The 25,290-nt window shown below is 36.2% G+C and overlaps 1 protein-coding gene across 2 annotated transcripts; it reads right to left on the minus strand.

Moving 5' to 3' along the window:
- Positions 1 to 1,451: 1,451 nt before the first annotated feature.
- Positions 1,452 to 24,638, minus strand: pip4k2ab (phosphatidylinositol-5-phosphate 4-kinase, type II, alpha b). Of its 2 annotated transcripts, XM_058756929.1 has the most exons (11): positions 23,720 to 24,634; positions 18,567 to 18,664; positions 18,352 to 18,448; positions 13,071 to 13,223; positions 12,837 to 12,983; positions 12,421 to 12,459; positions 10,661 to 10,756; positions 9,076 to 9,189; positions 8,631 to 8,883; positions 4,182 to 4,285; positions 1,452 to 4,086 (listed from the first exon to the last, which is right to left on the minus strand). In XM_058756929.1, exons 1-11 carry the CDS (start codon positions 23,861 to 23,863, stop codon positions 4,006 to 4,008), a joined length of 1,326 nt encoding a protein of 441 aa, XP_058612912.1. In that variant the 5' UTR covers positions 23,864 to 24,634; the 3' UTR covers positions 1,452 to 4,005. The 2 variants fall into 2 exon arrangements, with proteins under 2 accessions (XP_058612912.1, XP_058612919.1); XM_058756936.1 differs by lacking the exon at positions 10,661 to 10,756 and having other exon boundaries at positions 23,720 to 24,638.
- Between the last annotated feature and the right edge of the window lie 652 nt (positions 24,639 to 25,290).

Genomic DNA, 25,290 nt, shown 5'->3' on the forward strand with positions numbered 1-25,290 from the left:
GCATAAACAAATAGCCGACTAAGAATGGTTAACAACGGCTATCTTTTGCTATAAGTTTGCTTTGACTGCATAAAGTAGGTTAAAGATTTGATAAAGGTCTAGCTAATAGTTGTAAAGGTAATATCTCCAAGTTTGTTGCTCTGTGTCAGATCGCTCACGCTGACCACATTTACACAAAATGTCAAAACACCGCAGGATCTCGCTGAAAATGTACAAATATAAAAAAAATCTAGTGCAGATAGCTTTCGTTTTCCTAATTTAAATCATTTAGGCCCACTGTCTCGTTAATCGCAATAATTTGAGCAAAAACAATAGGCCCAACCAATGATCTCTGAATAAATACAGTGTTTATTAGAATTGAATTAATGTTATCTTTTAATCATCCATTGCTTGAATAATCTCGTAAATTAGGCGCCCTGTCAGAATTGGCGGCAGTAGGCTGCTTGGTCGGCGTTGAAAAGGCTATGATCGAAATGAATTAAAAACCGTCCGTTTTAAATGTTAAGAATAATATGTGTATAAAAAGAAATAAACAAAAAGTTAAGTAAAATACATTTACCTTTGTTAAAATGTCTTAAAGACATAAATTGACACGCCGAAGCGATTCTTTTAATTGCTAGCCTAATTCATCGCTCTAAGAAGATTTCTGTGGATGTCTGTGGCGATGCAAAGCCGAGGTGAAGTGTCTCAGTTTAAACATGGACCGATTTATTCTAGAGTAGTTGAGCTCAAGTGGGGTTCCTTTGGGTTTGCCTTGTTAATTAAAGACAATACTGATATTGAAAAATAGCTAAAAAAAGAAACATGGTTTGAGCCTAAATAAAAGTGCCATATGAAAACGCAAATGTATCGCAAACAATAATGTTAAATGAAGAATTATTTTTAGGCGGAGCAGTTCAGGCTCTTCTTGATTAATTAATCTCACTACAAAGGTCTACAAAGTCAAGATACAGAAATGATTGCGCAAAACCTTTCATATTAATACAACAAGGTTAATTAAAAATGACCACGCCTAAAATATGAGCCTCACATAAAAGGTTTTGTGGATTCTGGCCTATATTGATTGTCATGTTAACTTCACGGCAGCACGACGCGCCCTCTCCTGGTTGTAAGCATGTAACGCACCTCTACAATATACACTGAAAATTACAGGTTAGGTTAAGATATGCATAGTAATATTAGGCCTTATAGTTTAAACAATATGTTACAACATGCTTTGATCACCAATGTATTTACAAATTGTTGCTTTTGAGAGTACTATTTTGGAACTCAACTAAAATCTCTTCCAGTTATATATAGCTATAAAAAAACATAGCTAAATTTAAATTTGATAAATCATTATTTTGTCTATCCACTGGTGTAATGATGAACCTTTTAGGGGAAGCACTTTATATTTTTTTAATGGTCTTTTGAAAGTAAGATTTTGCCATAATATATAAATATTACAACCATTAATCAAGCGGAGCAATGCATCGTTTTATTGAGCAATGCTTATGGGACAGAGTGCTTTTAAATATTTTAGGCCTACAGCACATACACACAAGAGCTGCACATTTTCATGACGTAGATAACAGTTATGACAAGTAGACTGACAACCGATAATATCTTCCTTTGACGCTTTTTTCTCTTCCTCAAACATTAAAGTATCAAACTCACACTGTAAATTACAACACATGAGATCATAACTCTATACAATTTGAGACAAAGTGAAGTCATTTTCCCCCAAAAGCTCATAGAAGTGGCTTCTTTGAGATTCACGTGTGCTGTACAGACATCAAATTCAAAGTCAGGAGTGTGTGTTCATGAAGCCTCTTGCCTCTTCCACTGGAAACCGTCCTAAAAACAAGAACTGACATTGCTTATTATCTAATTAGTAATTGATAGGACAGAAATCAAAATACAGAAACACATCGAGCCTCAAAAAATGTTAACAAAAAACAACTTCAATTATAACAACAATGTAGTGTAATAAAGCAAATTGATCAGGTTAATAATTTCAGGAAAATCTTTACGTTTTTGTACCGTTAGGACTGCAACATTGTCATAATATTGCAAACACATAATACACTTGCATATTTACACATCTACACAGGAACAGCAAAACCACCTTAGGATTTGTCCTATTCACTTTTCCCTTTTTAGAAAATAACATTTTTCAAACGTCTCTTTTTAAAAAAATGATTCAAATACAAAATTAAATAATTCAGAGTAAAAAAGGCACACCCTCGCACAGTGTATATATGTCAACACAAACAGTAGAATATCTAGGATTACTTTGCAAACGATATTTCAGAAGAAGACATATCACAATATCTATATATTTTTATAATACTAAAGGTCTCTGGGATTACACAAAGTTTCAACAATGATGAGAGAGAGAGAGAGAGAGAGAGAGCTCAACAGTAAGAGGCAGCATTCTCGCTCTTTACAGTGCAGCTGAAACACTATACGCAGATTCAAGCATCTATATAGCGCCAGCACAACTGCATTCTCAAGAGAACGGCCCACTGTAAACTTGCTAAATATTACTGTAAAAAAAGGGAGGTACAAAATATGCTTCATTTTCATATGATGTTCTCTAATTAAGAGCTAAACAACATAAAACAGGCAATGTTTTGTTCCTTCACTAGGGATACAAAAGTGGCAACGCACATGTAACCCATTAGGTGCTTAACACATTCTACGAATCACTACTATTGCATGACCCTCTGCGAGTCAGTGGTAAAACTGGAATCATTTGCATAAACGTTTTGGTGCATTACATCATGTGCAAAAACATTTGCATTATACTAAACGTTATTATCGGAGCCAATTGCAAATATTGAGCTCCTGTGCAAGACTTTACAATGCACAACAGGCAGATCATCTAAATCCAATTTGCTGATTGGATCTTAACTATAAATGCAGTAATTGATCCTGAAGTTGCATTCTTCTCCAATGTTACAAACGCTTTGTAAACAGATTTGATTACTGTCTGCAGCTAAAGAGCGATAGTGCAATAAACACTTTCAAACAATTATGTTCCAATTTTTTTTTATTCTGACTCTGGTCATATTTGTTCAGGGCTAAAGTTATTTTATAAATTGAAATACATTTTAGTTATTTAAAACCGGACTTTTTAATTAAAGGAATAGTTCACTTAAAAATAAAGAAAATAAATTTGATGAAAATATACTCTGTCTCAGGCCATCCAAGACGTGGATGAGTTTGTCGAAACAGATTTGGAGAAATTTAGCATTACATCACTTGCTCACCAACGGAATGCAGTGAATGGGTGCCGTCAGAAAGAGTCCAATCATAATCTGCACAAAGTTAAAAATGCCTTGATGAATTTGTTTAGTACAAACATGCATCTTTTTGCTTCACAAGACATTAATCGATCAGCTGGAGTTGTGTGGATTACTTGTGGATTATTATGATGTTTTTATCAGCTCTCATTCTGACGGCACCCATTCACTGCAGAGGATCCATTGGTGAGCAACTGATGTAATGCTACATTTCTCCAAATCAGTTCATATGAAGAAACTCAATTACATCTTGGAATGTCTGAGGGTGAGTACGTTTTCAGCAAAGTCAAATTTCTGGGTAAACTATTCCTTTGAGAACAATGAATTTTCTCCACAAAGAACATAAAGACAATAAATATATAAGCAGCTTTGAGAATTCCAGTATGATAATCATACCACGTAGCTGGGCACAAACAACATCACTCGGTTTCTCAGTCAACAATATCTAACACAAAGGTACAGAATGCTATATATGCATGACTATATCACATGTATGCCTTATCAACCACATGGAGCCATAAACCTACCGAAAAATCCAACAGAGGCGAAAAAGTAAACAAATTGTAAACAAAAAAAAGATCTTGACAGATCTCAGACGTGATCCTGTGACAAGTGGGAGAGAGACACTGGATCCGTTACCCACAGCAAAACCTCTCCCAGGATATGAGCTCACATGTGACCACCTGTTACTCCGCCTCACTCCAGCCTCAGGCAGCAGTTAGGACAGAATGGTGGTGATGAAATCATAAAACCGCTTTGAATATTGCTCGGGGTTGACCGTTGAGATCTCAGCCCCTGCCTGGAGAAAGAAAGAGCAAAAAAATTTGTCGATTTTGAGTAAACTGAGGACTAATTTAATACTAGCACTGTGTTTATGACATATTGGACTCTCACCCCATGTTTGACTGTCTTAGCTGCGTGGGCTGCTTTCTTCTTGGCATCATATGGAGTGAGAATGTCAATCACCGCCATGAAGTAGATTTCTTTTTTAGGAGCATCTGAAAGGTAGAATGCACTACTGTTATTAAGCAAGATACAACTGGAATAAAGTGAGACAGAACTGTTACTTGCTTTTTGGCACAGTGCTGCACTGCCAGTGCTGAATATTTAACTTTAATTTAATCTACTGACCTTGTGCATCCATTTAAATGCCTTGCAAACTGAAATGCATGGTTTCCTAAAATGCATTTAACACCGTTGTTGCAAATACTGCTGATTTGTGTAATTTTTTTTTAGCTTGTTGCATATTTTATTTTTGTAATGAAAAAAAGCAGGGAAATGTAACATTTAATGATTGAATATTTCTAGTAAATATAAAAAAGCATTTATAAAATTTTGGAGTTGCATTAAAGCTGTATACTTTCAAGATTGTTTAATTTTTTTGTTTTTGTAAAGAAAAATGACAATGTAACATTTAATAAACAAATATTTATAAGAAAACATTTATGAACTTATGGAGTTGCATTACAACTGTATTATTTCCAGCTTGCTGCATATTTCTTTTTGTAAAGACAAAAAAGAAAAAAAGAAAACAAAGAAAAAATGGTAACACTTTACAATAAGGTTCCATTTGTTAACTAAGATTATTAAATGCTTTATATGTATTTTTCATTGTTAGTTTATGTTAACTACTGTAGTTAACAAATGGAACCTTATTGTAAAGTGTTACCTAAAATATAGCATTTTATATTTCTATATATATATATATATATATAGATAGTCATGGCCAAAAATATCGGCACCCTTGGTAAATATGATCAAAGAAGGCTGTGAAAATTAATCTGCATTGTTAACCCTTTTGATCTTTTATTAAAAAAATTCACAAAAATCTAACCTTTCATTGGATAAGAAGAATTTAAAATGGGGGGAAATGTTATTATGAAATAAATGTTTTTCTCAAATACATGTTGGACACAATTATTGGCACCCCTAGAAATTCTTATGAGTAAAATATCTCTTTAGTATATTCCCATTCATATTCACAATTTTGAGCACTCCAGGGTGATTATGAACATGAAATTATCTAGCCATGGCTTCCTGTTTCACAGAAATATAAATAGGAGGGAAAACAAAGCCCAAATTCCCTTAATCATCCATCACAATGAGAAAAAACTATAAATATATTTCTGATGTGCAGCAAAAGATAATTGAGCTTCACAAATTAGTGAAGTGGCTTTAAGAAAAAAGCTAGAACAGTGAAAATTCCCATTTCCACCATCAGGGCAATAATTAAGAATTTCCAATCAACATAAAATGTTACGAAACTGCCTGGAAGAGGACGTGTGTCTATATCGTCCTAATGCACGGTGAGAAGGAGAGTTTGAGTGGCTAAAGACTCTCCAAAGACTACAGCTGGAGAATTGCAGAAAATAGTTGAGTCTCGGGGTCAGAAAACCTTTAAAAAAATTGTCAAACAGCACCTACATCACCACATGTTGTTTGGGAGGGTTTCAAGAAAAATTCTCCTCGCTCATCCAAAAACAAACTCCAGCATATTCAGTTATCAGTTACATGACGGGAACATCAAATGGGACTGGCTTCTATGGTCAGATCAAACTAAAAAATCAGCTTTTTAGCAGCAAACACTCAAGATGAGTTTTGTGAACACAGGGATAAAAAGTACCCCATGTGTACAATGAAATATACTGCTCTATTTTTGATGTTGTGGGACTATATTTCTGCTGGAGGTCCTGAACATCTTGTTTAGACACATGCCATCATGGATTCTATCAAATACCAACAGATAAAAAAATCAATAAGTGACTGACTCTGTTAGAAATCTTATAATGGGCCATGTTTGGATTTTCCAACCGTACAATAATCCAAACACAAACATCAAAAACAACACAAAAATGGGTCACTGAGCACAAAACCAAGCTTCTGCTGGCCATTCCAGTCCTCTGACCTGAACCCTATAGAAAATGAGTGGAGTGAACTGAAGAGAAACATGGAGCTGGGAATCTAAAGGGTCTGGAGAGATTCTGGATGAAGGAATGGTCTCTGATCTCTTGTCAGGTGTTCTCTAACCTCATCAGGCATTATAGGAGAAAATTTTGAGCTGTTAAACTGGCAAATGGAGGTTTCAAAAAGTATTGAATAAAAGGGTGCCGTTAATTGTGGCTAATGTGTATTAGAGAAAAACATTTATTTCATAATGATATTTCCCCCCCATTTTAAATTCTTCTTATCCAATGAAAGGTTAGATTTTTGTGAATTTTTTAAATTAAATATCAAAAGGATTAACAATGCAGATTAATTTTCACAGCCTTCTTTGATCATATTTAACCAGGGTGCCGATATTTTTGGCTGTGACTGTATATATATATATATATATATATATATAAAGATTTGTGTGTCAGGGCAATGTTATTATGTTAAATTAAACTATAACTAATAAAAAAAAAAAAAACATTTCGGAGCACTGAATGTGCAATATTATACATTATAATGTAAATATGGCTTAACGTAAAATATTTACAGAGCAATGGTGTCCATCTATACTGTTCATTGTAACATAGATTTTTTTTCTTCCCCAGTGTACAGGTGCATCTCAAAAAATTTGAATATCGTGAAAAAGTCAATTTTTTTGGTAACTTATTACAAAAAGTGAAACTTTCATATATTCTAGATTCATTACATGTAAAGTAAAACATTTCAAAAGTTTTTTTCTATTTTTTTATTTAGATGATTAGAGCTTACAGCTCATGAAAGTCAAAAATCCAGTACCTCAAAATATTAGAATATTTACATTTGAGTTTCATTAAATGACCATCCATACAGTATAAATTCTGGGTATCTCTTGTTCTTTGAAACCACAATAATGGGGAAGACTGCTGACTTGGCAATGGTCCAGAAGACAATCATTGACACCCTCCATAAAGAGGGTCTATCACAGAAGGTCATCACTGAAAGGGGTGGCTGTTCACAGAGTGCTGTATCAAAGCATATTAAATGCAAAGTTGACCGGAAAGAAGAAATTGAGTAGGAAAAGGTGCACAAGCAACAAGGATGACCACAAGCTTGAAAATACTGTTAAGCAAAGCTGATTCAAACACTTAGGAGAGTTTCACAAAGAGTGGACTGAAGCTGGAGTCAGTGCATCAAGAGTCACCAAGCTCAAACGTCTTCAGGAAAAGGGCTACCAAGCCACTTCTAAAACAGAAACAACATCAACATCTTACATGGGCTAAGGGGAAAAAGAACTGGACTGTTGCTCAGTGGTCCTCTTTTCAGATAAAAGTAAATTTCGCATTTCATTTGGAAATCAAGGTCTGGAGTCTGGAGGAAGAGTGGAGAGGCACAGAATCCAAGCTGCTTGAAGTCCAGTGTAAAGTTTCCGAAGTCAGGGATGATTTGGGGTGCCGTGACGTCTGCTGGTGTTGGTCCATTGTGTTTTATCAAGTCCAAAGTCAATGCAGCTGTCTACCAGAAAATTTTGGAGCACTTTATGCTTCCATCTATTGACAAGCTTCATGGAGATGCTGATTTCCTTTTTCAGCAGGACTTTAGCACCTGCCCACAGTGCCAAAACCACTTCTAAGTTGTTTGCTGACCATGATATTACTGTGCTTGACTGGCCGGCCAACATGCCTGACCTGAACCCCATATGGAATCTATGGGATATTTTCAAGAGAAAGATGAGAAAGAGTCGATCCAACGATACAGACGTGCTGAAGGCTCAATAGCGCCTCAGCAGTGCCACAGGCTGATCGCTTCCATGCCACACCTCACTGATGCTGGAGTTTGTGCTAAAGGAGCCCCGACCAAGTATTGAGTGCAGAAATCAACATACTTTAAGGAACTTATACGTTTCTGTTTTGAAAATCCTTTTTTTGATTGATCTTAGGAAATATTCTAATATTTTGAGATACTGGATTTTTGACTTTCATGAGCTGTAAGCTCTAATCATCAAAATTAAAACCAAAAAAAACTTTTGAAATGTTTTACTTTACATGTAATGAATCTAGAATATATGAAAGTTTCCCTTTTTGAAATAAGTTATATAAAAAAAAATTCACGATATTCTAATAATTTTTTAGATACACCTGTATAATGATTTTTCAAAACTACAAATATAATTCAGTGAGCTACTTGTTTATTTGTGCTACAGACCTCAAAGGAAGGTGTACTATTAGTTTTCTAAATAATCTGACGAACAATTTTGGTCCAGTGGACGATAAAACAGGCAAAAAATAAACTGAAAATGGCTCTCAAGCTATATCTGGGGACAAGAAAATCGTAAGAGATTTAGTGGGTCAGTAAGCAACAACCTAACAGCCTACAACCATCTAGCAACACCCTAGCAACTATGTTTAACTTAATTCTAGCTGGAAAACGACTCACTTTCATGGCTCTTGATGGCATATACATCAATGGCAGGATCAAACTCTCCCGGGCCCAGAGGTCTATTGCTGTCTAGTGTGTTACTGGGGCTGTCTGGTGGGGAGCCGGTGGCCCCTCCGTCGCTCTCTGTCCCCTCCTCCTCTCCAGCGTCGTTGTCTTCACTCTCCTCCTCGGGCTGTTCCTGCTCCCCTCGCTCCACATCATGGATCCCCACCAGCAGACTGTAGTCCATCAGCTTCAGCTGGGCCAGGAACTGGAAACACATTTTCCAAGGGATTAAGCATGAAACTTTCATTGTCTTTTTAATTAGACACAGTTTAATGACGCAGAGGGGTGATTAGGACGAATGAGTGTTTAGATAAGAGTTTAATGAGCCAGTTACATTAAACAAAGCAAGTGAACAGGGCGAAAGCAGTAAAGAACATGATGAATAATGCACACAGACCTCTACGTCATTCTTCAGTTTCTCCAGGAACATTTTCTTGTTCTCCTCATCGATGCAGATTTTCTGGCCGTCGTTGATGAAGTCATTGTCTTTGTAAGTTGGAAGCTCCTTGGTCTGTTATTCACATTGGGAAATAGTGTTAAAAGTTTATCAGAAGCAACATGTGAAATTTAAACTTTCAGTTTACTCAGCAGTGAAACAAAATGTCATTGACATATATAAATTCAGATTTTTTGGATTTGTTAATAGACTCAAAAATGAAAACTTTTACAAAAATAATTAATTAATATAGAAATATTTTTTACATATGGAACAAAATCAAAGGTGCCATTTCTGTGCCATTAGCAGCACCAAATGAAATGGCAAAAGTTTGTTTCAGCAGCAATAAATAAAATAGAATTTAAATAAGATACATTATAGGTACAGTTGTTTTTGGTGCTGCTAGTATCAAAGAATTAACACACTTCCTCACTGACTACAAAATTCAAACATTTAATTATGTATTTTTTTTTTTTTCAACTTTCAGTTATATAACACTAAAATTCACCATCTACAAATAGTCTTTGCGGGTGAAAAAAGTTTTGATCTGGTACACTTATGATCTGCTCACACAACAAATGAACATCTGGGAATTCACTGAGTGAACTTTAAAATAGCCGATCACAGAAGCAGTGGAGTGTAATATAAAGCAGACTGCCTCCTGTGGACACTCAGAGCAACAGGGTATGATTTAGATTTCACCATTAGAGCCAACAGACAATTACAGCATTCAAATAATTACAATGATTAAACCAAGGCTTATTTCCTAAACGCCTACTTCCACAAACATCAGCGATTCCAAACCAAAGCCTACAGCAGCTAGTGTCAAGATTAAAGGGATAGTTCACCCAAAAATGAAAAAAAAAAAAAAAAACATTTGCTCCAAATCTGTACGACTTTGCTTTTTCTGTGGAACACAAAAGATGATGTTTTGAAGAAAGGTTTAATAGTTTCCTTTTTGGCTGAACTATCCCTTTAAATCATTGATCTGAATTTCATGCCTTAGATTTGCAGTGCATTAAATGTTTCAGACATTTATCAAACATCAAATAAAGAACACATTATTTAGCTAAATAACTTTGTTTTAGAGGAGTAATTTATCTTTGTGAAGTCCTGTAGAACTGAACAATAAAATCTAAATTGCTCTCTCCAAGAAACATCAAAATATATATAAAATGTTTTGACCTTTTATGACCTATTCAACATTTGATTCCTGAGCCACAGAATGAGACTTCAATCCAAACTAACAGAACATGCAGATGGACATATGAAGGTATATATAAAACCCACTATGGCTCAGCAGAACACTTAAATGCTGACGCACTAGTATTCCAGTTCTTTTCACAAATTCCAGCAGAGATTGTCGAAGTCGTCACCGCTTTATTTCTGGAACAGGAAGACAACTTAAAGCACCAGCCCTGGGCTTGTGTTTACAGTCCCTTGTGGGATCCAGAGGGAACGGTGATTTCCTGAGGCAAAATGCGGGGTAAAGCATGTTGAAGAACACAGAGCAATATGGGACAGTTCTTTGCTGTCAAGTCCTTACGTGTCTTATGGCGCAGTAAAAGCGTGTAGCAATCCGGATGGTTTGTAGCTTTTGGCTCATTCGTGATTTGGACGGAGCCTCCTCAGGTGGACGTGGCTGCAGGGAAAAGGAGCGTCAGATGCAAGCAGCTTCACCCAAAAATCAGTGTGTGGAGGTGAAAGACGAGAGCTTTCTAGATAACTTTGAGAACTTGTTTTCTTAGTCATTTTTAACTTCATTTCATAAAGCAAAGGTGTAAAGCCTTCAGAAGAAAATGGAAGAATTAAAAAGATGGAAATATCTCACATACATGCATCAAATGAAAAAGTACAGAGTGATATAAAGTTGACTGATAACATGGCTGTTGTACAGTAAACAAGTGAAGACACAAAATATCATGGGAGAGTGTTAATGGGATAGTTCGCTCAATGAAAATTCTGACATCATTTACTCACCCTCAAGTTGATCCAAAACCTTTAGGAGCTTCTTTCTCCTGTTGAACACAAAAGGAGATATTTTGAAGTATGTTGGTAACCAAACAGTTGTTGATTCCCACTGACTTCCATGGTATGGATAAAAAAATAAAATACTATGGGAGTCAGTGGGTACCAGAAACTGTGTGGTTACCCACATTCTTCAAAATATCTTCTTTTGTGTTTAGCAGAAGAAAGAAATTCACAAAGGTTTGGAACAACTTGAACTTGACAGATTTTCATTTCGGGAGAACTATCCCTTTAAGGAAATCACAGAAGAGAAGCAAAGGAAATATTATATCAAATACAGTGAATGACAACAAATCTAGTCTGTATATGACACATAATTACAAATATACATCAGTTAATATTTGCCATTTTTGAGAGTATCATATACAGCATTAGAATGTAGATATAAAATCTCAATGGAGGAGAAAGTAATCAAAGAAACAATTTAACATGCCAGAAAGACTAACATGCATATAGAAATATATATATATATATATATATACACATGCAAATCATTCACATGCCCTCCATATGTACACAGATATGAAAAACAAAAACCCCACAAGATCAGGTTTGCCTTATGTGAGAGAATCCTGTACACAAGTATAAACTGCAACTCATTAGCCTTTTATTAACGTACAGAATGTTTTTATATAGTTTCCACAGTAAATCAATGTAAAAACGTGTAATCCAACAAGTCCAATGCTTCCTGAAGACAAGTACTCAATCTCTGATCTATTATTTACAGTGGTTTCTGTTACCATCTCTTTACATTCAGAGATCAGTGCACTTAAATTACAGTGTAAAACAATAGGGTATCACAATATACAGAGACACTACGGTTCTTAGGTTTAAATGAATCCAATTATTTTCATTCTTCTCAGGACCATTACTTAAATAAATTAAATAACACCCCTGCAGTTTCCCACACTCTGAAGCAAATTAAATCAAGCAAACACTGAACAGAAAAGGAGCACAGAGAGTATTTTTTTTTCCAAGGAATGGTGTAGAAAATGGGATCTTTCACACAGGAGAATTTTATTTTGGGAGTTTATTAATACACAGCACACATGGAAAGGAAAGTGATGTTATAACTGTGATTATAATGTTTTTTTCTTACACATAATTTCCAAACTTGCAGACATGCAATACATTCAACATGCAAATGTGAGTTCATTTTCTGAACACTTATGTAACAATACACTGGAAATAATGAAAACATTTTTAGCACAGAAGTTCACCCCCTTTTCAAAAATTCTATTCTTTCTTCATATAATTAAAAACAAAAAAAGAGTTTACCTTTTCTTTGTCGCTAGCCTCTCTTGCCACCGTGGATCCCTAAAAAAATACATTAAGCCATCGTTAAAAAAAACATTTATTCTCATTAAACCATGACTTTTTATTCTATGAAAAAGTTATTTTACTTGCTTCAATGACACATTTAAAACAATTTACGACCTGATTCAAAAGAATCATTTGTTCATGAATCAGACATCACTACTTTCCTCATGATTCATGAACTATAATGAACGTACCAGGGACAACTAGGGTGGATGTCATGATTTTCTGTGAATAATGAGTTAAACAAAGCTATTATATGCCTCAGAAGTCTTTAAATAGAATACATTTTATGGACCACATTCACGATGCCCCCATCTATTCATTTTCATTATACTATAGACAAGACAGGCTCTTCAAACTAGAATTGTGCTCACCTTCAGGTCATATTTTTTGTAAACAGGCAGCCGGTGACTGAAGACATTGCGAGTGACGATCATGTAGGTCTCATCTCCATCCACTGTGAGGCGATACATGCCCAGAAACTGAGGGAGCAGCGTGTTTCCATGGCACTCAACTATATACTACAGTGGGCAAATACAAAAAAAGATTCACTTCACAGCTTGTAAGACTCATCGTAAGATCAACAAAGAAACAGATGCTCCCTCTACCTGGTGGTACTTTTTCAAAATGTTGTGCATCTCGGCCACGTCCTCGCTGGTGATGATCTTGATGACATACCTCTTGTTGTACGAAGTGTGGAAACGAGCTCCACTACGGCCCTGAGCGTCACTGGGAATTGGGGCCCTGCGTGTCAGAGAGTTCTGCCACAGGAGGAAAGAACAGTGAAGGATTTCACACTGCCAGGCTTGCACTAAACAGCTCCAATAAACGGTGAAACGCTACTGGCACTTCTCCTAGACTGCAGTCTGCAGTCAGCCTGGAATGCCAGACTGTACTGTCTGGCTACTTCTTTTATTGAACCTCATCACAAACTGAAACGCGTTGGCAGATTTTGCTCATTTGGATGGCAAAACATCCTCTTCTATGGCAATGGGAAAAATGAGAAAGAACGTGTGGCAGTTGCTGCCCTGTGCAGAAAGACAGAAGTCAGTGGGTATGCATTAAAATGGCATTATTCAACCAGCAAAAGCACAGCTGCGTTACTCCCTGTGCTTTGGATGCCATCTTTAGTATAGCTGCCAAAAATGCAAGGTCTCTGCGGTTCATTGCAATAGACACACTCTGTGTTGCCGTTGTACTGAGTGGGATTCGCTTTCATGATGTTAAAAGCTGTTCCAAATTTCTGACAAAAAATGATTTAGTAAATCAGTGGTTCTCAACTGGTTTTGCTTTAGGATTCCAGATTTGATTACCAAGAATTGATCAAACTGTCAAGATTATCAACAAATCCATCAGAAAAAGCTGAAATATTTGAATATCTTTACCTAAACTCATTACTTCAGACTTATGTGCCCTCTAGAAGCTTGCGTTCTGCAAATGAACGTCGCTTTATTGTGCCTTCCCAAAGGGGCACAAAATCACTTTCACAGACTTTTTCATTAACTGTTCCCTCCTGGTGGAATAACCTGCCCAACTCAATCTGAGCAGCTTAGTCCTTAGCCATCTTCAAGAAACGGCTAAAAACACATCTCTACCATCTTTATTTGACCTATCACCAGCAGGGTGGATTATTGTAATGGTCTCCTCACCGGCCTTCCAAAGAAGACCATTAGACAGCTGCAGCTCATCCAGAACGCTGCTGCCAGGATTCTGACTAGAACCAGAAAATTTGAGCATATCACACCAGTCCTCAGGTCCTTACACTGGCTTCCAGTTACATTTAGGATTGATTTTAAAGTACTTTTACTCGTTTATAAGTCTCTAAATGGCCTAGGACCTAAATACATTGGAGATATGCTCACTGAATATAAACCTAACAGACTACTCAGATCATTAGGATCGAGTCAGTTAGAAATACCAAGGGTTCACACAAAACAAGGGGAGTCTGCTTTTAGCTATTATGCCACCCGCAGTTGGAACCAGCTTCCAGAAGATATCAGATGTGCTAAAACATTAGCCACTTTTAAATCCAGACTCAAAACTCATCTGTTTAGCTGTGCATTTGTTGAATGAGCACTGTGCTACGTCCGAACTGATTGCACTATGTATAATCACTTTCTATTCTTAAATGTTTTACATTCTTTTAAAATCAATATTTAAATCACTTTGTTTTTATTGTTGATTTTTATTATTTTTAATTTCTTATTATTTTTAATGACTATTTCACTTCCTTTTATGTAAAGCACTTTGAATTACCATTGTGTATGAAATGTGCTATATAAATAAACTTGCCTTGCCTTCTAACTCTAGCACTCTCTAATTCTATTCTTAAATAAAAAAAATATTTTTGTATTTTATCTATTTATTTTCTTTTTATTTATTATACAATTAACAAAAGCAAAAAAGGCCTCTAACACTAGCTTGCTCTATTCTTTTTCTATATATATATAAAAAAACTTGCTACAGATACTGCATTAAGCTAATTGAGACTTGTTATAGCGCTTGCATATCATTGCTCTTTTGTTGATTTTGATTGCTTCAATTGCCCTCATTTGTAACTTGTTTTGGATAAAATAAAAGCGTCTGCTAAATGACTAAGTTTAAATATAAATGTAATACAATGAACTGCACAGGCCGAACAATATGCTAAATTATTTTATTTATTTTTTACCTTGTACATGCTTTTGCAGATATGCCAAGATTTTTTCTCATGACCCTCAAGCCCTATTCACACCAAGAACGATAACTATAAATATAACTATAAAGATATTAGTGTCCACACTAGCGAACGATATCGTCTGTTTATTCTAAGCGCACGCGCATCTGCTGCTTTAAATTCTTGAGCTCTGAAATTGATTCCAACGATATCGTTTCTCTGTGCCTTTATTGTTTTAGTTGTGGTGTGGACTCTGCTATTCTTTAATATTGAGAATGATTTTTAGAACTATATCGTGCTTAGTGTGAACGGGCCTTTAGAAGCCTATTTTGCTATTCTACCTGTACACAATTTCTTGGTTAGCTGCATTAGCACTGTTTTTCCCCTGCTGTCCCTATCTCACAACAGGCCAGATAAGCCAATATTTTTTTCTCTTGTTGATATTCATATCGGTTAAGATGTTTTACTGAAGTCACCTGGAGACATTCAAACACAAAAGCATTAAAAAACTGCACTTTCACTTCAATGAAATTTAAATGTTGATTCCAACAATCCCAGTGCTGGGTCAACAGCAGTGTAAGTGTAGTATTGAAGTATTCTGGGAGATGGGCCAAATTCAATACAGTATTTTCAGCATATGGCATTTAACTTGATCTAAGCCTGAAAGATTTGATGATGGCTGTAGAAACTAAAACCTGTTATTATTGCAGTTTACTTATAAAACTTCTACATATGAACTGAGAAACACAAATGCTTCATTTTAAAGACGTCATATCATGAGTAATCAACATTTATTCCCAGGTGAATGGATCAAGCTTGAATAATGGTTCAAGTTTAAATTTTACAAATTAAATCAAATTTAGAATCATGTGGTTTCAACAATTTTCAACATTGAATCAACAACAACTGACAGATTCCAGCCGGGAATGTTACTTTCAGACCTTAACCTTCACATGCACAGGCTCTCAACAGCTTGGGCGGCACATTTCAGGGTGAATGTGTCACGGTGCACTGCAGACATTGCAAAGAGGCTTATTGAAGGATGAGGCAGTAAAAAAATTATATTGGACATGACAAACTTGCAGTCGATGTGTGAACAGACTGAAAAAATGGGCCCAGACTGCTGCTCATTTCACATTTGAAGGATGAAGAAAATAAAAACTTAAATGTAACTGTTCTGGGGACAAAAATCTAACATTGTGAAAAAAGAAATAAACATAAAATATAATAATAATAAATTAAAAAATGACCTTAATATATGATACAACCCCTTATACCATAGTCTGTCAGAATACTCGATTATCATTGGCTGGCAGGTGTGCATTAAAACTGTTTAATGCACAGGTAGTTCCAAGTAGGGCTGCACGATATATCGTTTCAGCATCGATATTGCCATATGCGCATCCGCGATAGTCACATCATAGGATGTGCAATGTTTAATATACTGATCGTTATATAGCGACCTTTGCGAATCATTTGAAATAGAACAAGGCATCAGTTTACTGTCGGAGACTTGTTGTGTCGCGCTGCGCCGCATCCAGTGTAGCAAGACAGCACCACTGGTTATATTGGGTTCTATAGTATTTTGTCGCGTCCGGTGTAGACACGGTGAGAGCCACGTAGATGCACGTGAACACTGAATTTCATTTGTATTTTTGTACTATTATATTCATCTTCGCTTGTATTTTCTATGCTGATTTACTCACCTACAAAATCACCCCAATCATGATTTCTTTTTTTTCCAAACAGACCTATTCAAGTCATCTGGTGATTTTTTTTCCATATCGTAATATATATTGCAGAAAAACAAAATATCGCAATTTGTGTTTTTTCCCCCAATATTGTTCAGCCCTAGTTCCAAGTTTAATCACGTTCTATATTAGTATGCTGCTTTCGTTTGACACACACTGCGCACAAATTGAAACATTCAGGAGCACATAAACTTATTGTCAGCCCTGCCCACAACTTTTATTAATAAAATAGCTTCGATACTGTATCGCTACATTATATTTCTCAGCAACAAGGAGGTAAAAGCACTGTTTTTGAAGTAACTAAACACAAATAAAGTAACTCAAGTAACTAAAGCTTAATTGTTTGTAGAGAGACACGCAAACGCAGGTAATTCACACACGCAAATTTAATCCCCCTCTCTCTCTCTCTCTCTCTAGATAATTAATTCAAATAAAAATTAAAAATAAATTAATTCAAATAAATGTGACCTTACAGCACTATTTCATCTCTCTGTCTGTGTCAAAGCTGTGTCAGATTTAACAAGTCGTAACTGATGAAATGAACTGTCATTTTTACCCTTTTACCCTGCAAACATCATATCCAGCTTTAACTCGTCAATGCTGGCAAATGGCCAAACGAGGCGAAGCACTAGTTTCTAATAATTCAACGGACCGGACCGGAGTCACTTATTCCGCTAATACACCTCAAATATTGTTCGTATGTTGTATTTCAAAACATTCGTTAGGTTTTTGTCCTTAAAATGCTCATGTGTAGGATTAACATCTTATGCATTTCAACCCACGCCTCTGTTGCTGATTCCAAAATGTCATTTTAGACCAGAGTAACAGTGGCTTGAGCCGTTGATAGCAGACAAATGCAGTTAATAATGAAGTAATTATAGCGAGAGAGACAGATTAAGAGTATGTAAATTACTTAAGTCTCTCAACAGTGTTTGGCAGCAACGTCTCTAATATTAGCAAAACTGTAAGTTAATCTGTTTCAAGAACAGTGCCGTTTTTACCTCGCTTTTGAGAAATGTCATGTAGCTTTTAAGTTGCTAAACTATTTTACTAATAAAGAGCACTTATACAGAGCAGCACTGACAACATGTTTCTGTGTGCACGAGTGTGTGTCCGTACTGTATGTGTGTGCATAGATATGTGTGTGTACATTTGAGTGGGAGAAAGAGAGTATGTGCTTTCCGTACATGGTAAAATGTAATTTTTTTTACTATATTTACTTGCTTGGTCGGTGTCATTGTGGGTTTTGGTTCTTTTGCTGTTGTAAGCTGTAAAGCCCTTTGAAATAACAGGAATCATTTAGTGAAATGATATGGACATGTAATGTGGACAAGACCTGCCTGGAACTACTTTAGGCATTCAACAGCCCCATCGTATAAACTATTGTAACGCACGGCACAGAGGCAAAGGACCATCTGACATGCAGTGGAGGGTGGTTGCCTCCATGGAAGCACTTTACCACTTACTTAAGCACTTATGTACCTGATATTCCTGATCATCAATGGAGAACCGCTCCCTCAGATTGCGGAAGACTAGAGGACAGTACTCCTTAAACTTGAAATGGCTTGGCATGTTCTCTCTTTGGAAGTAGAAAAAGGTACAAAAGCTGATAACTAACAAAAGCAAAGCAATGAACATATACATAGCAAAATTATCACAAAGTTGAGAAAAAAAAAACTGGAATCAGTCTTTCTTACTTGTTGAAGAGGTGGTTGTCCACCTTGATCTTTGAGTTGGCTTTGAAGTCATCAGGCATCAGCATAACAGGAATCTGGATGTGACTGAGTTCATTTATCTGGAAGAAAATAACAGGGAGAAAATAATTCAATAATGCCAGATTACAAAATAATTTGAACAGCTGAGGCATATCTAAAATAGCTTTATATCTGTTGTACAGGAGACTTCTGGACCTGCTCCAAATGAATAAATCAGAGCGTTTTCTTATTTACCGAGAACTATCTGCAGTACAGGGGCCATTCCTCAAAATGTGCTGCACTGATGGACCACTGCCAAGAAAAAACTTCCTTTCACTAACAACAGCAGCAGTGAAAAACAGAGCCGTCTGCGCCAACAGAGTAAGCATTACTTATTGGCCGGACTGTCCACTTCCTTTTTTATCGTTTTAAATAATTCAGTACACGACAAGTGGTCTTTCATGGGCAATAGCACATGCATGACTACACTTAAACTCAAGTCAGTTGTGTGACTGAGAAAAGTGCCTACTTATCCAAGGATAACCAGATTTTGGTGCACACGTCCGTTTGTCCTACATGGTGGAATCCAACCTGGCTATTTGACACTCCTTTTCCATCACTTGAATACACCACACACAAACACACACACACACACACACACACACACAATGACGTGTTGCGTGTATGCAGAGAGTTATTTTTGTGCATCTTCCTGTGCCTCCATCTGTCCCTGCTGCATCAGGGGGTGTCCTCTTGTCGATTAAGAAGCATTTCAGTAAAGAAGGCTATGCTTTGTGATTTAAAACGAAGCCAAACAGTAATCTACAAAGAGATAAAAAAGAAAGCAACTGCAAGACTGGGGGAGAGGGCAGAGGGTTCAATGAAAGCAGCACTGAAACAGCAGCAGCTGAAAATGGGAAAGGACAAATCACGGTCAACCAGCCTGAGCTTGTCTGACGCAAACACACACACACACACACACACACACACACAATGTATGTCCCATGCGATTCAGAGTAAAATTGAATTTTCTGTACATTTAATATTTAATTATTAATACATTTTAATAATAATGATAGTTTATCATATTATAATCACATTTTTAATCAATTTATATCATATTTTTATTTATTTATAATATTTAAATACATTTATTGTAAATAAACAATACAATTTTATATATAAAAATATTTAATGTGTGTGTGTGTTAATAATACTGTACATGCATGTATATTAGAAAAAGCTATATAAATATGCAATATTAACAAATAATAAATTAAATGATAATTTTTTTACATTTATTGATAATATATACATGTTAAATATTAAGATATATATGTAAAATATATTAAAATATTAATTTAATGAAAAATATAAAAATATATAATATTTTAATATATAATTTAATATTTTAATTTATAAAATTGTTCAATAAATAAATACTATAATATATATATATATATATATATATATATATATATATATATATATATATATATATATATATATAAATAAAGGTAACATTAGTCATTTAAAACTAGACATTCCACTTGAAAGCACAGTGTATGCATGATAATTTTACACTTAAAGCTAATTACAAAATAAAATTGGTAATAAGAACTGTGACGTGATAAATATAAATAGTAGTGAGAGTGCGTTGATGTAATTACATCCACATATAGATAGTATATGGCGTAGCGGCTCTTGACCCCCACCCCTTTACACTCAGTTACATAATCAACATACAATTTCATTTGGATAAAGCCACTGAGATTAATCAAGCAAGCAACCAGAGGCTTTTCTGGCAGAGTAGGCCATGTGTTTTATGAAAGTCACTCTAGAACATGCGCGCCGTTAACATTACAAGCGATTTCATACTTCTTTTTATTGCATTTCAAATCAGAGCTAAAATAATTCCATTACTAAAGCCTGTTTTCTCAACAGACTAATATCTGTCAGCACATACGGCTTATCAACCGCTTTACATAACACAGCACTACTACAAATTCACATCAAGGGCAACAGACAGTGTCGTTCCTTATGTGCTGTGAAAAGAGACTGGCTGAGTGTGTATGGAGGGGTTTTGGGCTCTAGTTAAGGCAATTTCTCATTCTGGCCGTTAGGGAAGTTCCTGCCACAATGGAAGAGGCCTTTATGTCCTTCACCTCAGACTTAAGTTATACCTCCAAGACTCTTACGTAATCCACATGAAAAAGCTCATCTGACTCAGTGCTGAATGAGAGGATAAAACATCTAAAAGGGGAGAATAGAAAAGGAGGGGTGTGGATTAGATGAGAGAGAAGAGATGAATCTTGAAGTATGAAAGACACAGACAGGCATCATGCATACGCAAGACGGTGTGGATATATATGTGCTCAAAGGAGGGGCTGTATTGGCCTAAATTATAAAAATAGGCTAAACCCACAGGCGATATTCCTGAAAACTACATTTATGAGGTCAAAAGATCTCATTATCATATAGCGTCGATAAAGTGAAACACGAAGGATGGATGGGAAGAATGTGCTAACGATGTTTGGGAGCACAAACCTGCAGGCAACACAGATTCGTCTTGGGGTTTAGTGATGCTATTCTACACAAACACACAACGACAAAAAAACTCCTTCAAGATGGGAGTTCATGCCAAAAATTGACAATCTATGTCTTGATATATACACACACACACATGCAGCCAAGCTCTAGGCCTGGTGAGAAAATGAATCAAAAGGCCATTCGAACAACCTCTCCATTTCAAAACTGGGATGCTGGCTTGTGTTTTACTATACTCGGAGGAGATGCACTTGTAAAGTATTCCTTCCTAATTAAACACTCATATCCTGTTGACAGACGACACAACTCTTTCACCGAAACACTTAGTCAGAGACTCATATACTACAGTACATATGAGTTTGTGAAGCATGAAGTCACTCAAAAAACACACTGTAAAAAATGATCAAGATTTTAACAGTAAAAGACTGTAAAAATGCTACAGTAAAAACCTGTTACTGGTTAACTGTAAGTTTTTGAACTATATTCGATGAATAACTGTAATTACATTTAATGTAATTTTACAGTCATGTTTTTTTAAAGTGAAAAAGAACAAGTCATTTTATAATTTATAATAAAAAACAGTGAATTGACGCTTCCAGAATTCCCTGTGTGACTTCTAATTGTTTTGTTCTTAATTTTTACCAGTTGTGTACTTTAAGGTTTTATCTTACATAGGATGTTGTTAAATGAATGTTGTGTTATTTATATTGTGTTATACTGTGTTTGTGTGAATGACACTGTGCACTGTATATATACATATTTCTCTTCTCAGGTTGTGGAAGAGCTGTTTGCGATGAGTTTTGATTTTACTGTATTTTTTTTTTTTTTAAGTGTACTGCCTGAAACGGTTTGACCTTAAACACTGGATGTTGCAAGTTTAAAGATAATTAATCCAGCACAATGGCCTACAAAGTCTTAATATCAACTAACAGGGTTTACAAGAGTCCTAGATAAGAGTCTTGTTTGAGGATGGGTTATACGGCCTACAAAGCAATTCTGACATTTAGGTGTCACCAAAGAATAAATGTGATTATGAACAGCATCATTATTCATCATAATTATACTGTAGAGTTTGCACCTCCCCACAACACAGAGGTTACAAATAATAGTTTTAATGCATCTTTTCATGCATGTGCATTACAAGAGCAAGCACAAGGCTCCCAGACACTGGTGCTCAGATTCCCAGGAGACCAATTAAAGGTTTGTCAGATACCTGGAAATCTTCCATTCCCACAGGAGAAGCACTCTTTAAACATGTCGTGTTTTTTCAGGTTTAAAAACAAAACAAAACACATATTTAGTCCTACAGTTGGAGTTAATACTTAAATGTTTTCCTAGTAATTAATGATGAGAAATAAGATAATAGAATAGGATATAAATTTAAAAATCTGTTTATTATGTGTTCACTAGGTAACTGAGAAATAAAAGAGCATTCTTGAGTCATTAAGTGCTGGCAATGGATGAGGAATCAGGAATCAGGGATCAGGGATCTAAATGCTGTCTGCACAGCAGCCTGTATAGTTAGTCATTCAGCACCTTCAACAATCACGACTGTGTGCCAGAGCCTCTCAACTGAGCTAACACTCACTTTGCTTGCTTGACACAATCATTTCACTGATTCTTGAGGACTGGGACAAAACATGCCACAAAAATTTTTTCAAGAAATTCTTTTGGATGATTCTATCGGATTAATCATAATTATTCACCTACATTTGATTGTAATCTCCTGCTTCTTCCATATTTTTGCTTTCCTATAACTCAGTATGGATCAACACCACCAGATACATAAATAATGTGTCAAATGAAACATAAATATTTACAAATAAAGCATTCACGTCAAAGAATTAATCAACTGACACCACAGGATGCTTTCAAACTGATTTTCAGCACCATCTGTTGAATTTTCACCACCATCAGATGTAGTGAAAATGTAAAGTGTTAATGGAATAATAACAATCTGCATATCACACATATTACAGTAGCCATTTTGTTTTGCTGGGTTTACAACTAACAGGACCTAACCTGCTTAAAATGAGGAAAATTACCGAAAAATCTTAAACTATTTATTTACAGTTCAAGTGACAGAGTTGATCACATTATGGCTGCGAGACAGAAAATGTGAGCACAATAATTTATAACAGTATTACGGTCTGTGTGATCTCGAAAGGGCCTTCAGAATGAAAGCTGAATTTGAGTTTAAGAAATAAAAATGTTTTAAAGAGATATTTATAAAGAATATAAGAATTTTATTCTAATTTTAAGAATAATTGTGCTTATGTTTTCCTCCTAGTAGCTATTATATATCTGCTTATTGTTCTTAGATTTAACATATATCATGTTTCTAAATATAAATGACTGAATCATCTGATAACAAGTGGAAATGTCGCCCGTTTAAAACTGAAGTGGCATGTTTTGTCCCATGTCTCGAGATCGATTATTGATCGTGTCGCGCGTGGACAAATACCTCTGATGTTTCGAGTCGCAGAATGAAGGAAATGCTAGTTTAATGAGGGATCAAGAAGCCGCAAGAAAACTGTCACACGTGCCTTCAATCCGCTCACGCTGAGCCTCGCAGCTGTTATAAACCTGTAAGAAAACTGGACCCTTACCGAGTGGTTCACTCCCCACATCAAGACGCTGAGCAGCGGGTCGCTGGCCCGAAACAGCTTCACCTTCTGAGACACGAAATGTTTCTTCTTGGTTTTGGTTTTGCTGGCGATGGAGGCAGCAAGGCTGCTGGCTGCAGAGGCCATGTTTAGCGAGCAGGCTCGGATGAATGAAATCCCTCTCTATGGCGATGTCTTGACACGAGCTGTTCAGAATCAGCAGCGCCCCGCCGGATCTCGACATGCAATTTGTCCCTTTCGTTATTTAATGCATCGCGTTCACGCATCCCTCTGCAAACGCGCAGCTGACGAGCGATGGAAAACTCTCAGAAATCCCGCTATTCACCGACTCCCACCAGCTAACTGCTAGCTGTCATTGACGTTAGCTTGAAGGTTACAGTTGGCTGGATGTGTGCGCTACCAACTCATTCACACACACACACAGCTTTGCAAACTAGATCTTAAGCTCGCCCGGCAAAGCATCCCAGAAGCTTAAACGAATGATATCCGTGTTCATCGTGAAATCTAATAAAAAGGTAAACAGATGCACAAATTCAGAATGCAGAGATTTTACACCACCCCGCTATAAAAAGGTGTGTCGCCTCATTTAAATCACGGAGAAACCCCGTTAACAAGCGGTATTATGGTACGAGCATTTACGAATCTCTCAGTGCGAACGGAACTAATTAAAAACAGGCAAAATACTAAAAGGAAACGACTACTGTGCTGCTGAAGTCAAGCCCCGACGAAGAGCGGGCATCTGAGTGCATCCACTGCGCCTGTATGCAGCAGCTGGATCAGGCTTCACTGCCTCTCTGACAGCTCTGCTTTAGCTCAGCTCAGCACGTTGACACATAAATCTTGTGTTTCACGTAACGCTATTGGCCTGGCGCCACTCTCGGGTTGATCCGGCTACAGCATGATGAAATCCAAGTAGTCCTATTGGTTCACTCATCTCGATTTTGGTTTTGGTCAGTAATATAAGCTTTTCAGGCTCAGTCTTGAACGTTAAAAAATTAAAGCTGTCTAAACAAGACATCAACAGTCTAACCCTGTGCAAAACCAAGTCCACGCAGAAGAGATGTCGCCGAGGACGTCAAACCAATTAATTCTATATGCTACCACGTACCTGCTGCGTAAACAGCGTAGGTGGATAATCAAAATTATTGTAGGATTATAATGCAAATCTAAAACCTCTAATATGCATGTTATCTTTTTTGGGATAGCTTGTATTTCATGCAGACATAGCTACAGGACTTTCACAAAAATGTTAGGCAGACCACATTTAATCAAAATTCATATATAGATATTAGATTTCTTAAAACCGCGCTCATGATTTGTTCCCCCTTATTAAAGTTGCATTTTTATTTATACATAGATTTTACATGAATTACCTTTGAGAAATATGTTGTACACTCATATGAGATGAAGACAGTATCCTAATAAAAGTTTTATGGAGCGGGTCGCCTCATGGGGGCAGCCGTGTTAAGAACACATAGCTAATTATCTCGCTAATCTTGTTTATCGGACACTTGCTCACAGAATAAATTAACCTGATGGCGCATAGAGGGTTT

The sequence above is a fragment of the Onychostoma macrolepis genome, chromosome 02 (assembly GCF_012432095.1).
Source record: "Onychostoma macrolepis isolate SWU-2019 chromosome 02, ASM1243209v1, whole genome shotgun sequence".
In the NCBI taxonomy this organism is placed as follows: Eukaryota; Metazoa; Chordata; class Actinopteri; order Cypriniformes; family Cyprinidae; genus Onychostoma; species Onychostoma macrolepis.

Bases quoted from the DNA above. Each gene is read 5' to 3' on its own strand.
- pip4k2ab (XM_058756929.1), bottom strand. From the start codon at position 23,863: ATGGCCTCTGCAGCCAGCAGCCTTGCTGCCTCCATCGCCAGCAAAACC. The intron at 8,884-9,075 runs GTCTGTGTGCAT...ATGTGTTTCCAG, and splicing joins AACTGAAGAATGACGTAGAG to TTCCTGGCCCAGCTGAAGCT. The intron at 4,286-8,630 runs GTGAGTCGTTTT...TCTACCTTTCAG, and splicing joins TGCCATCAAGAGCCATGAAA to ATGCTCCTAAAAAAGAAATC.